The 13,105-nt window shown below is 36.8% G+C and overlaps 1 protein-coding gene across 10 annotated transcripts in view; it reads left to right on the top strand.

Moving 5' to 3' along the window:
• NEK11 (NIMA related kinase 11) overlaps positions 1-13,105 on the top strand; it is a 330,810-nt gene that overhangs the window by 92,089 nt on the left and 225,616 nt on the right. For all 10 annotated transcript variants that reach the window (XR_013528645.1, XM_035278793.3, XM_008983840.5 and 7 more), the window contains 2 exons: positions 7,006-7,070; positions 8,085-8,211. Coding sequence is in view for 9 of the 10 variants with exons in the window: in XM_035278793.3 (XP_035134684.1) it covers positions 7,006-7,070; positions 8,085-8,211 (192 nt within the window). In the remaining variant the exon portion in view is untranslated. The remainder of the gene's footprint in view (positions 1-7,005; positions 7,071-8,084; positions 8,212-13,105) is intronic.

Raw genomic sequence — 13,105 nt, 5'->3', positions numbered from 1 at the left:
TGTTGCATAGAATTTATTGTTCCATTACCACAGTGCCAGCTAATTACTTCTCATAACTGCTTTCTAACATATTGTATGCCTTATTCTTAAAGTATCTTCTGATGATTTACTAGTTTATATATTTATAGAAGGCAATCAATGTATCATTATTTGTAATTCATCTTCTGTTTCTCTAGTCCAGGAGTCATCAGGTGAGGTTCTTTGGAATGTTTTCCTTATTCTAAGATTACAGCACCAAGTTTCTGGTAGGCTCCCTAGCTCAGTATTCCAAATCCTAAACCCTTGTTCTCTTTGACGTCCTAGGATCAATAGCTTTAGAAACCAAGTGATCAACTATAGATGCTCTTAATTGCAAATAACAGAAGCAGCTTAAACAGTACAGAAAAGTTATTACCTTGCCTAACCAGAAGTCTCCAAAGTGAGTTGTTCTAGGGTTGGTTAACTTGGGTGGCTTATCAGTATTCTCTGGGGTTCTAGTTCTTTCTCTTTATTCCACCATTCTCAGTGTGGTTGGCTTTCATAGTCAGGCTTGTCCTCTGTGGTTGCCAGGATGGCTGTAACACGACCACATGACCCGCATTCATACAACAGTAACCAAACTCCAGGAAAGGTAAAAGGGACATATGGCATGTCACGCCTCCCTTTTTTTGTCTTTTACATGAATAGGGAAATATTTCCTGCAAGATTCCAGCAGACTTCTCTTATATCTCATTGGTGTTAGAAAAATTTCAAGAAACATGGAAGAGACAAAACATATTACTGGATATTTTTTCATTGCAGTGCTGGAACTTAAGTTTCTATTATCTGGGCTACTTTATAACTCTGTGGAGGCAGAAGCACACTTGAATATTTTTGTCCAGTAGTGATGCAAATAATTTCTACTGTGATCACCAGGGCTATATCCCTGGTGATTATGGTTTATGGCTTTGTTAGGCATTAGCCAGTTTTGTATCTAACTTAGCAATCATATTCGCCTGCCACATTCACTCCCTATTCCCCCCGCTTCTTTAACCTAACAGAGGCTCATGGGGTTCTGATGTCAAGGGAGAAGAGGAGGAGTAGGCATTTAACAGTTCCTGCCATACCAAGAGGTCCCCAAGAGTGGGCGTAGAGAAAGCCAGATTTCATTTAACACTCTTAGTAAATACTGTTGTTCTCTTTTTAAATCAGAAGTCAGCAACATACTCAGGTACAGCAGGAGTCCAGGTATTGTGGGAATGTAAGAAGGCAGTAGAAAATACTAATTAAATAGCAAAGTTTTTATAGAATAGTGATTTATAGAGTCAAACAGATCTAAGTTTGTACTAATAGGCTATACAATATTGGGCAAGTTATTTGGCCTTTCCAGGCCTTGATTTTCTCATCTCCAGATTGGGCATAATAGTTAAAAAATAGTAATATAGTGCTTGGATTATATTTTCTGGGGTTATTGACCTCAAGATGAAGTGGCCTAGTGTTGCATTGTCTAGTTTCGTTCTTCCCTTTTCTCTCTACTCCTAGAAACACAGAGGCTAAAGATTATCTGAATTAGAAGAAATTCCCACTATCTTATCCAGTTCTTCACTTTATATGTTGATTTTATAGGCCCAGTTGAGTTTGTGCCCATTTGTGTCCTACAAAGTAAATGATATGAACTTTATGAGTGACTTTTCTTTAAAATATGTCTTAGAATTTGGAGCTTTATTCAATAGTTGAATAGTTAAGCTGGATGGCTGAGATCTGAACACTTTACAAAGGTAACATTATTACACTTGTATTATTAATTCTAGTGGCAAAATTACTTTATAATTGATATTTCTGATTTTAATTAATAATAGTATTATTATTATTATTTTTTTATTGAGATGGAGTTTCGCTCTTGTTACCCAGGCTGGAGGGCAATGGCGTGATCTCGGCTCACCGCAACCTCCGCCTCCTGGGTTCAGGCAATTCTCCTGCCTCAGCCTCCTGGGTAGCTGGGATTACAGGCACACACCACCGTGCCCAGCTAATTTTTTGTATTTTTAGTAGAGATGGGTTTCACCATGTTGACCAGATGGTCTCGGTCTTTTGACCTCGTGATCCACCCGCCTTGGCCTCCCAAAGTGCTGGGATTACAGGCGTGAGCCACCGCACCCGGCCAATGATAGTATTTTTAATTGGGTGGGTATATACCTGAGTGATCATTTACTGAGAGAGATGTTTCCTTAAGACCAGGTGAATGTCTTTATTGGTAATTGTTTACGATTATAAATAATTTCTTAGTAAGTTGACAATGGTTAGGTTTCCCTTCTGCCATCTCTTACAGTTGCTTATGTACTTAAAAAATATCTCTCTAGCTTGAGTGTAAGCATTATGAGATACATAACCCTGGTCTCATGAATCTTTATATCTCTCACATTATGTAGCACGTAAAATCTAGTTGGCACTCAGTAATTTCCTTTAAGATTAATGAATGAGTCCCACTAGATAGTATTCATCTTTGTACCAAGGATAATGTTTTAAAAACCAACATGCATTTATTGAGCATCTACTGTGAGTAAAAAATTGTGAGGAGGAAGAGATGATATTAATAGAAATGTGGCTCAAGCAGTTTATTTAATCATTTATCTACTGAAGGACATTTTTGTTGCTTTCAAGTTTTGGCGATTATGAATAAAGCTGCTATAAGCATCATTGCACAGGTTTTTGTGTGGACACAGTTAACTCCTTTGACAGTGTTTTCTTGCAGAGTAGAAATGTTTCATTTTAATGAAGTCTAGCTCATCAGTTCTTTCATGGTTTGTGCCTTTGGTGTTATATTTTAAAAAATCACCAAACTCAAAATCATTTAGACTTTCTTACATATCCTTTTATAGCAGTTTTATAGTTTTACATTTTACATTTTTTAGGCCTGTGATTCATTTTTGCAAAGGATGTAGGGTCTGTGTCTAGAGTCATCCATTGTATGTGAATGCCCAGTTGCTCCAGCACCATTTGTTGAAAAGACTCTTTTTGTTCCATTGCATGGCCTTTGCTTCTTTGTCAAAGATCAGTTGACTGTATTTCTGCAGTTTTGTTTCTGGGCTCTCTATTCTGTTTTATTGATCTGTCTTTTTTTCCTCCCTAATACCATACTGTCTTAATTATTGTACTTTATAGAAAGTCTTCACATCAGATAGTATCAGTCCTCCAAAATCGTTGTTCTTTTCCAACATCGTGTTACTATTATGGATCTTTTGCCTTTCCATACAAATTTTAGAATCTGTTTATCAATGTCCACAAAATAACTTCCTGGGATTTTGATTGAGGTTGCATTGTATCTATTGATGAATTTGGAAAGAATCCGTGTCTTGACAATATTGAGTCTATCTGTCCATGAACATGGATTATTTTTCCATTTATTTAGTTTTTTGATTTTTTTTCATCAGAGTTGTGTAGTTTTCCTCATATAGATCTTGTACATATTTTGTTAGATTTATACCTAAGTGTTTCATTTTTGGAGTACTAATGCAAGTATATTTTGTTTTAAATTTCGAATTCTACTTGTTAGTTGCTGGTATATAGGAAAGCAATTGATTTTTGTATATCAACCTTGTGTTCTGCAATATTGCTATAATTGCTTGTTCTAGGAGGTTTTCTTAATTGAGTCTTTTGGATTTTCTACTTAGGTGATAATGTCATCTGTGAACACGGAGAGTTTGTTTTTTCTTTTCCCATCTCTATACTATTTTTTGTTGTTCTTTTTTTTTCTTATATTTTATTGCACGTTAGGTTCTGGGACATGCAGGACTGCTGCATAGGTACATACATGGCAATGTGGTTTGCTGCCTCCATCCCTCTGTCACCTATATCTGGCATTTCTCTCCCTGTTATCCCTCCCCAACCTTCCTACCACCCGCTGTCCCTCCCCTCTTCCTCTACAGCAGACCCCAGTGTGTGATGCTCCCCTCCCTGTGTCCATGTGTTCTCATTGTTCAACATCCACCTATGAGTGAGAACATGTGGTGTTTGATTTTCTGTTCTTGTGTCAGTTTGCTGAGAATGATGGTTTCCATATTCATCCATGTCCCTACAAAGCACATGAATTCATCATTTTTTATGGCTGCATAGTATTCCATGGGGTATATTTTCCTTGTCCAGTCTATCATTGATGGGCATTTGGGTTGGTTCCAGGTCTTTGCTGTTGTAAACAGTGCCATAGTGAACATACACGTGCATGTGTCTTTATAATAGAATGATTTATAGTCCTTTGGATATATACCTAGTAATGGGATTGCTGGGTCAAATGGGTTTCTATTTCTAGGTCCTTGAGGAATCACCACACTGTCTTCCACAATGGTTGAACTAATTTGCACTCCCACCAACAGTGTAAAAGTGTTCCTATTTCTCTCCATCCTCTCCAGCATCTATTGTCTCCAGATTTTTTAATGATCGCCATTCTAACTGACGTGAGATAGTATCTCAAAGTGGTTTTGATTTGCATTTCTCTATACCTTTTACACTTTTTTCTAGTTTTAATTAATTGGCTAGAATTTTCAGTATAATGTTGAAAAGAAATGATTAGAGGGGATATTTTTGCCTTGTTTCTGATCTCAGCAGAAAAGCTTGAGTTCTCACTGTAAAGTGTGATGTTAACTGTAGGTTTGTGGTAAATACTCTCCATTTCTAGTTTGTCAGAGTTATTATCATGAATGGGTATTGGATTTTGTCAATTGCTTTTTCTGCATCTATTGTTATTTTCATGTGATTTTTCTTCTTTGGTCTGTTGATATGATGGATTACATCATCTGACTTTCAGATGTTGAACCAGCCTTGCATACCTAGTGTAAATCCCACTTGGTTGTGGTGTATAATTCTCTTGACACAGTGTTGGATTTTTTTTTTTTTTTGAGACCACATCTCACTCTGTCACCCAGGCTGGAATGCAGTGGGGTGATCTTGGCTCACTGCTACCTCTGTCTCCCGGATTCAAGCAGTCCCCCTGCCTCAGCCTCCCTAGTAGCTGGGATTATAGGCATGTGCCCCATGCCCAGCTAATTTTTGTATTTTTAGTAGAGACAGGGTTTTGCCATGTTCTCCAGGCTGGTCTCGAACTCCTGACATCAGGTAATTCACCCACCTCAGCCTCCCAAAATGCTTAGACCACAGGAATGAGCCACTGTGCCTGGCCTACGATGTTGGATTTGATTTGCTAATATTTTATTGAGGATTTTTGCATCTAATGTTTTTGTTTGGTTTTTAACAATAGGAGGATGCTGAAATCTTAAAGTGAGTGAGAAAGTATTTCCTCTGCTTCTATTTTTTGAAATAGATTATAGATATTTGGTGTAATTTCTTCCTTCAGTACATTTGGCAGAATTCACCAGTGAACCCGTCTGGGCCTGGTGTTTTTTTATTTGGAAGTGTGTTAATTATTGATTCAATTTACTTAATGAAGATGGGCCTATTCTGATTGCCTATTATGTGGTTTTTGGCAGCTTGTGTCTTTGAAGGAATTGGTTCTTTTAATCTAGGTTATCAAATTTGTTATTATAGATTGTTCATAGTGTTGCTTTTTTATTCGTTCAATGTCCACAGAATCTGTAGTGATGCCCTTTCTTTCATTTTTGACGTTAATAGTATTTCTTCTATCTTTTCATTTTAGCCTGGCTAGAGACTTGTTGATTTTATTGATCTTTTCAAATATCCGTATTTTGTTTTTATTTATATTCTCAATTGGTTTCTTGTTTTCAATGTTATTATTTCTACTGTACTATTTCTCCTTACTTTGGATTTGTTTTTCTTTTCTAGTTTTCTATGATGGAAGCTTAGATAACTGATTTTAGTTCTTTCTTTTTTTCTAATATATACATTGAGTGCTATAAATTTCCCTGTAAGCACTGCTTTCGCTATATGGTACAAATTTTGTTAAAGTGTTTTCATTTTCATTCAGTTCAAAATATTATAAAATTTTTCTTGATTTCATTATTGAGAAGTATATGGCTTTATATTCACATATTATGGGATTTTCCAGTTGTCTTTCTGTTATTAATTTCTAATTTGATTCCATTTTGATACAAGAGCAGAAGATTTCTCTTCTTTCAAAATCACTGAGGTGTATTTTGTGGCCTAGAATTATTTTCAGTTTTTTTTTGAATAATTCCCAGGGAATTTTTCTCATTTTTATGTGAGGTCAACTGTGCATATGTGAAGATTATTTGTATACTTTATTCAGCATCTTAGTTTTTTTGGTAAAGATTTTCAAGTTTTCTGGTTCTTCATAATTCCATAAAATAAAGGTCTTAACTGATATAATTTATATTACTGGCTGATAGTAAAATTTAATAAGCGTTACTTTTTTAGTTTTTTGAGCTGAGTCTCACTCTGTCCCCAGGCTGGAGTGCAGTGGCATGATCTTGGCTCACTGCAACATCTGCTTCCAGGTTAAAGCTATTCTCCTGCCTCAGCCTCCTGAGTAGCAGGGATTACAGGCACCCACCAACATGTCCAGCTAATTTATTTATTTTTAGTCGAGATGGGGTTTCATCATCTTGGCCAGGATGGTCTTGAGCTCTTGACCTCTTGATCCACCCCCCTTGGCCTCCCAAAATGCTGGGATTACAGGCATGAACCAGCGTGCCCAGCCAATGTTACCTATTCTTAAATATTATCAACAACATTATTATTTTCACAAGTATACAAAACTTTAACATTTGGGTATAATAGATTACAAACTGGTCTATCAATTGAGGAAATGGTTACTGGATATAATACTGTGTAGATTATCTTACAAAAACATAACAAAATATGGCCTATTGAAATAACTGAAAGCATATCACCCTTCTTCTAACTACATGTTCCCTGCCCTTTAAAATCTTTATTTTAAAACTTCTGTTTCCTCAGGGAAACTGGAAAGTGTTGTGACTTTGTAGCTGTTAAACATTGAAAGATATATCTATGGGTGTATATATTTATGTGTAAATTACATGCAACAATGTTATTTATATGCGGATTTAAAAATGTTAAATTCTGCATAAAGTTGTCTATCTTTTTTCCCTTTTGTAGGAGGATACTTCATCGAGACTTAAAATCAAAGAATGTATTTCTGAAAAATAATCTACTTAAAATTGGTAAGATTTTTAAAAATGTGTATATTTTAGATTTGTCATCTCAAATTGAAGTAAATGGTACACGGAAGTGTTAGAGTAATCATTGGTTTATTTAAATTCCTCAATATTTTAAGTATGCATGCTGCTGAAACAAACACTAAATTCTCAGGTTTCTTACCTAATGGGCCCAACACAACCTAATTATTTTGTTTCTCAGTATCTGATATAAATTGAAATATACAAATTTACTACATATTTGATAGCTTTTCAAATATACTTTGAGTTCCCTGCTTCATGCCAGGTACTTTACAAGTTTTTAGAATCATTTATTGGTTTGATTAATTACTACAGGTTTCTTATTTATATTATTTCATCACAAGCAATAAGCAGTTATCATAGATAATTAAAATGTTCATATAATGGCTTTATTAACCTTTAGTTCTTCAGAACTGTACCTCTCCTTATAACAGCTACTAGATCATCTAATCATCATGTAGGGTGTTCTTGGGGAAGGAAGGAAGGAACGAAGGAAGGAATAAAAGCATATGCAACTAGTTAGGCAGGCATAAAGAAGCTGATAGATTCAGATTTTTATAGTCGTGTTCTTGAATAGTCTCAGATCTTTTCTTTTAAACTCTCCTTTATTGTAAATTTAAGAACAAATTCTTCTCCCCTCAGGTGAAACTATATATCATCTTATTCAGTTTTTCCAGAATCCTTCTGTTTGCCATTATTCAGACTTGAAACAGCTTTTTATATCAAGTTATCTAGTTTCCTATAGTTCCAGAAATAAAGAATTTTAGCTTACATAATTCACTTTTCTGGCTCAAGTCTTCCTTCTCCTATAAAACTTATGTTTTAAAGCTATTTACCAGCATTGTATAATTTAAGATAGATTACTTTTCTTTCCTGTTAAAATGGTATAAACCATTGCATAATAAAATGGTCACATTAGGCACTCATTCAGTTGTTAATTTCCAGGGCTAATTTTTTTGTTGGTTTAAAGTATTCATAAGAATTAATTATTATTTCAAGGAGATTTTGGAGTTTCTCGACTCCTAATGGGATCCTGTGATCTGGCCACAACTTTAACTGGAACTCCCCATTATATGAGTCCTGAGGCTCTAAAACACCAAGGCTGTGACACAAAGTCGGACATCTGGTGAGTGGGCTGTGGGCTAGATTCTTCATCTGCTGCCCTGAAAGAATGGTACATTTTGTCTTTCAGCTCATTTACTTACTCCATACATTTCCTTTATCCCTTTGACATGAATCATTCTGTGACCAGAGTAAAAGAAGGTCTTTTGCATTTAGAACTTGATATATTTCACTAAACTAGTTTCAAAAATTCTCTTTATTCATTGATTAATTGGTTTTGGATTTTTGGTTCTTGAATCACAAGGGAAAGTTCTTAGGGTGCCATAAGCATTAAATTTTAATATATTTCTGTTAACTTATTAAAGTATTTGTAACCCTAAATACTGTGCTTATTTTATTTTAAGGTTAACTTCCATCTCTGTGGAGAATGTACAGCGTTTCTGTTTTTTTTCTTTTTTTGTTACTTTTAAGAATTTTACTAGAGATATTGGCTTTAAGGTAAACTTTTAAAATTTCTAGATTTTCAGTGATAAATGATCTGAGATGTCTCAGTTTCTCTGAGCCCTTATATCAGAGGAATTTCTCCTTGCTTGTTATGGAACCAGGTGAAATCTCACTGCAGAAGCCATGTGGAAAATTGCACTCAGTGTGTCCTAATGTAAGCGATAGAATGTATTTCTTTTCCTTTGAAGAGGAATCTTATTACATAATTTTCTGCTTGTTAAGTGTTGAAAGAACAATCTAGCTGAGGGCTTGTTAAGTAAGTAAATAATTATTATATGCAAATCGACATAAATAGTTCTGAGCTTTCAAAGACAAGCAGTGTAGGCTGGACACTGTGGCTCATGCCTGTAATCCCAACACTTTGGGAGGCTGAGGTGGCTGGACCATGAGGTCAAGAGATGGAGACCACACTGGTCAACATGGTGAAACCCCATCTCTACTTAAAAAATTACAAAAATTAGCTGGGCGTGGTGGCACACACCTGTAGTCCCAGCTACTCGGGAGGCCGTGGCAGGAGAATCGCTTGAACCCAGGAGGCAGAGTTGCAGTGAGCCAAGATTGCGTCATTGCACTCTAGCCTGGGCAACAAGAATGAAACTCTGTCTCAAAAAACAAACAAACGAAGACAAGCAGTGTGAAAGATGTGTTCACTTCATTCTTCTAAAGAAGACAAAGTAGAAAATTACATTTTCTCTGGTTAGGGAAAAGTGAACCACAACAGGGGGTATGGCTTAGGATTTTCACAAGGGTCATTATCTGTTCTTTGTTCTCATGCCTACCAAATGGGAGAGAACATTGTCAAGATTAGGTCTGGCTATGGCAATTCCCCATGAATCTTGTCCTTTCAATTCAGTCTTAGAATCGTTCATTTCTAAATTATTCACTGGGTTTTTCATCATTGGCTTACTTCTGCCCTGAGGTCTTTTCCAATTTACCTATCATCTTCCCTTTTCTTTCCTCCTAACCCCCTTAACCACCACATCCAAAAGAAAAAGACAAACCAAACCAAACCAAACATCACAAAGGTATGTTTAGAGGAATCACTAATGAGTTCCTTTCAATTTTGCTTTATTGAGCATCTGCTATTTGCCCAAGACTGTAATATCCCTTAGGGTATAAAGCAAAAGTGATAGGATTCCTACCTGGCAGGAGAAATCTTGCTTCTTTTGGAATCCCTTTCTCTATTTTGAGAAATCAATTTTGGGCTTTGCTGTATATTGAATTTCAGTTATGTACCTATATATCTCTTCACATTAAATTTTTAAAATTAATATTATAGATGTTTAAAAATAGATTCAAATATATTTCTTTATAATTCAAGGTTATATGGTATCTCAGGAATATGTTATGTCATTTGAATTAAGAGTAAGTTAATTTACAAAGCCTATCATTTACGTTTTGGGAATTATATGTAACAAACTTGGCTCCTTTGACAGGCATCTATATCTGCCTGCCAGATCAGATATCTATCTCCTGGGAAATGGAGGCAGCAGAAAGCATAGAGGAGAGGAAAGCATAGAGTGTTCGTCTCTGTTATGTCAGTGTTATTTCTTTTTAAAAAATTGCTCCTACTATTACATATACAATTATGGGATATCAGACAGTATTGCTGTATTTTAGGATTACAAAAATGTCTGACTCAAGAAAAGAAAAACAGCCAAAACCTCCAAAATATGCCCATGCAGGAGTTTAATGTGTTTCTCTGAGCATTAGGTTAGCTCTCCTTGCAGAAATAAACTTTTCAGCAAGTACAAGCTTAGGATTCATCATCATCCTGACCCCTAATAACCACCTTATCATGGATGTAGTAATTACCCTGGTTGTATCAGAATCAAAATGGGCTAATCTGGTGATGAAAGTTCTATTGCCAAACTTAAAATCGAAAGAATAAGAGAGAACTATTAATTATAGTGGCAGATACATACGTGTGAGGAGTAATTTTTTGAAGACACTCTTAGAAAAATTAGATTGAATGAGGTTGAGAACCTGTCTCTGAATCTTAGTGTGTAGCATCTGTTTATTGTGGAATTTTTTTTTTTTAGGATTGGAAACACTTGTGAATAATTGACAGGTGCTTTGTTTTAGCACTACTAGCTGTATATATATTTATAATGCTTAAAAGAGAACTGGCCTAATACTGATTATGTTTTCATCTGTTAATGTTTGCCCATATATAACATTGTCTTCATTCTACAGTCTGTTAAACTTTTCTGGCTTCATTTATTTATAGCATTCAGTACAGAAAGTCCTTCTCTTGAAAGTGTTTATAAAGTTATTTGCGAAGTTAGGATAATTAGGTTTACTGAGGACAATGCTTTGATCGCAGATTGTATAAGCAATTGTTGAATATTTTTATTCTCACAGGAGGAATACAAATATGAGTTGGGTTCCTAGGCCAGCTCATTAAATTGATTTAAACTGTGAATAGTTAGAGTATATTATTTTGGTAGGAGAAACAAATAAAGGACAATATTATTTGAATAATGGTGCTACAATTAAACAGAAAGAAAACAAAATTTCACTGTTGGCCTTATTTATTTTGTTATGAGAAGCCAACGAGATGGTTCTTTCATCTTGTAGTCCCATATTTTTTGGGCGATTTAAGTAAAGGTAACAGTGGTAGGAATATTGGCATTATCAGAGTGTTCTGCGATGCTCTCAGGGTTTTTCTGATGTGGGGCAGAGGTAGGTTGGGTGGGGGACAGAGAAGGAGTCTAGTTCATGCCCAACATTGGACTTAGGCTTTAGTGATCTTGGGGCAGAAGTGTCAGACCAGGATTAGCTATGGGTAGAAAGAAACAGGAGAACCAGCACCTGCCTGACCTGCCAGGACCAAGAACGTATCCTCACAGAACCTCTGCAGGGTGGACAGGGAAGGGGTGGGGACAACAGCCTATTTTTTGGAGAAATACAGTAAAACTTGGCAGCATTTCCTGAAATTAAATGGGGCTGTCTAGTAGCTGGCAGCCAACAGCTTCATTGGCTGCCTCTTGGTAAAGAAAACTCTGGAGGAAAAGAATTCTTTTTTTTTTTTTTCACTTGCCTCTGACCTAGGAAGTTCTTGTATGGTTCAAAGCAAACTGTTGACCTGGGAGTTTCCTAGGGAATAAGCACTGGTGTCATTATTATCATCCAATAGAAGCTTAGGTGAGAAACCATTTCAGTCAGGTGAATATATTTGAGCATTTATATATATTTTTTCAATGACCAGCATGAAATGATTGATACAAACTCTGTATATAGTGCTAATTTGGCCTGATGAATTTTAAAAGGGCTCATAACAAAGCTAATAAATGCTTATTAAATTGCTATTGATGGAGGAGGGCAGTGAAAGATGGGTGAATAAGGACCCCATTGATCATGCCCCTCCCTAGGAACACCAGGTTAAAAAAAATTTATATTTTTAATTTTTGTGGGTATACAGTAGGTATATATATTTATGGGGTACATGAAATGTTTTGATATAGGTATGCAATTCATAATAACCACATCATGGAAAATGTGGTATCCTTCCCCTCACGCATTTATCCTTTGAGGAAGACCACGTTTTACAACTATCTACACAAAGGGATCACCTTCATAGGAACCAAAAATCAGGTACCAGCTTAGCCACAGTGGTGTAGAGGACCAAGTGAGATCTGGGGTCCCTGATTCTGTGCCTTAGCTCTTGGATAGCATTTCTGGACCTTCCGTGGTCCAGAGGGGAGCCCACTGCCCTGAGAAGTGAGTTCCAGGCCTGGCCATATTCACCACAAGCCGAAGGAGGAGTCGTGGGCCTTAATTAGCATCAGTGGTAGCCTGAGAGTATTCCCTGTCGTCGTGGTGGCCATGGGGTGAAGCTCCTCTGCACATAGAAAGGGGAAGCGAAGAGTGAGAAGGACTGTGCCATGTGGTTTGAGTGCCAGCACAGCCACAGTAGAATAGAACACCATGCAGATTTCTAAGGTTTCTAACTCCTGTCCCTGGCTCTGGGAGAGCATCTCTGGATCCGCCTGGGACCTAGGAAACTCATACCACTCAAGGAAAGGACACAAACCTGGCTGGCTTTGTCATCTGCTGATTGTAGAGCTCCAGGGCCTTGAGCAGATGTAGGTAAGAGGAAGTGGTTACATGGGCCTTGGGTGAGACCTGGTGCTGTGCTGGCTTCCGGTCTGAACCAGTGCAGTCCCAGTAGTGGTGACCAAAGGAGTGCTTATGTCACCCCATCCCCAGTTCCAGGCAACTCAGTACAGAGAGACTCCATTTGTTTGGGAGAAAGTAAGGGAGGAGAACAAGAGTCTTTGCCTGATAATCCAAAGAATTATTCTGCATCTTATCTATGACCACCAAGGAGTTACATCTACAAGTCTGTAAGAACTACAGTGTTACAGGGCTTGGGGTGGCTCCAATGCAGATGTAGCTTAGATCATAACACCCAAGTATTTTTAAATACCTGGAAAGCCTTTCCAAGGAGG

Source organism: Callithrix jacchus, chromosome 17 (genome assembly GCF_049354715.1).
Source record: "Callithrix jacchus isolate 240 chromosome 17, calJac240_pri, whole genome shotgun sequence".
In the NCBI taxonomy this organism is placed as follows: Eukaryota; Metazoa; Chordata; class Mammalia; order Primates; family Cebidae; genus Callithrix; species Callithrix jacchus.
Note: the sequence above shows the minus strand (reverse complement) of the source record. Positions and strands in the feature narration are given on the sequence as shown.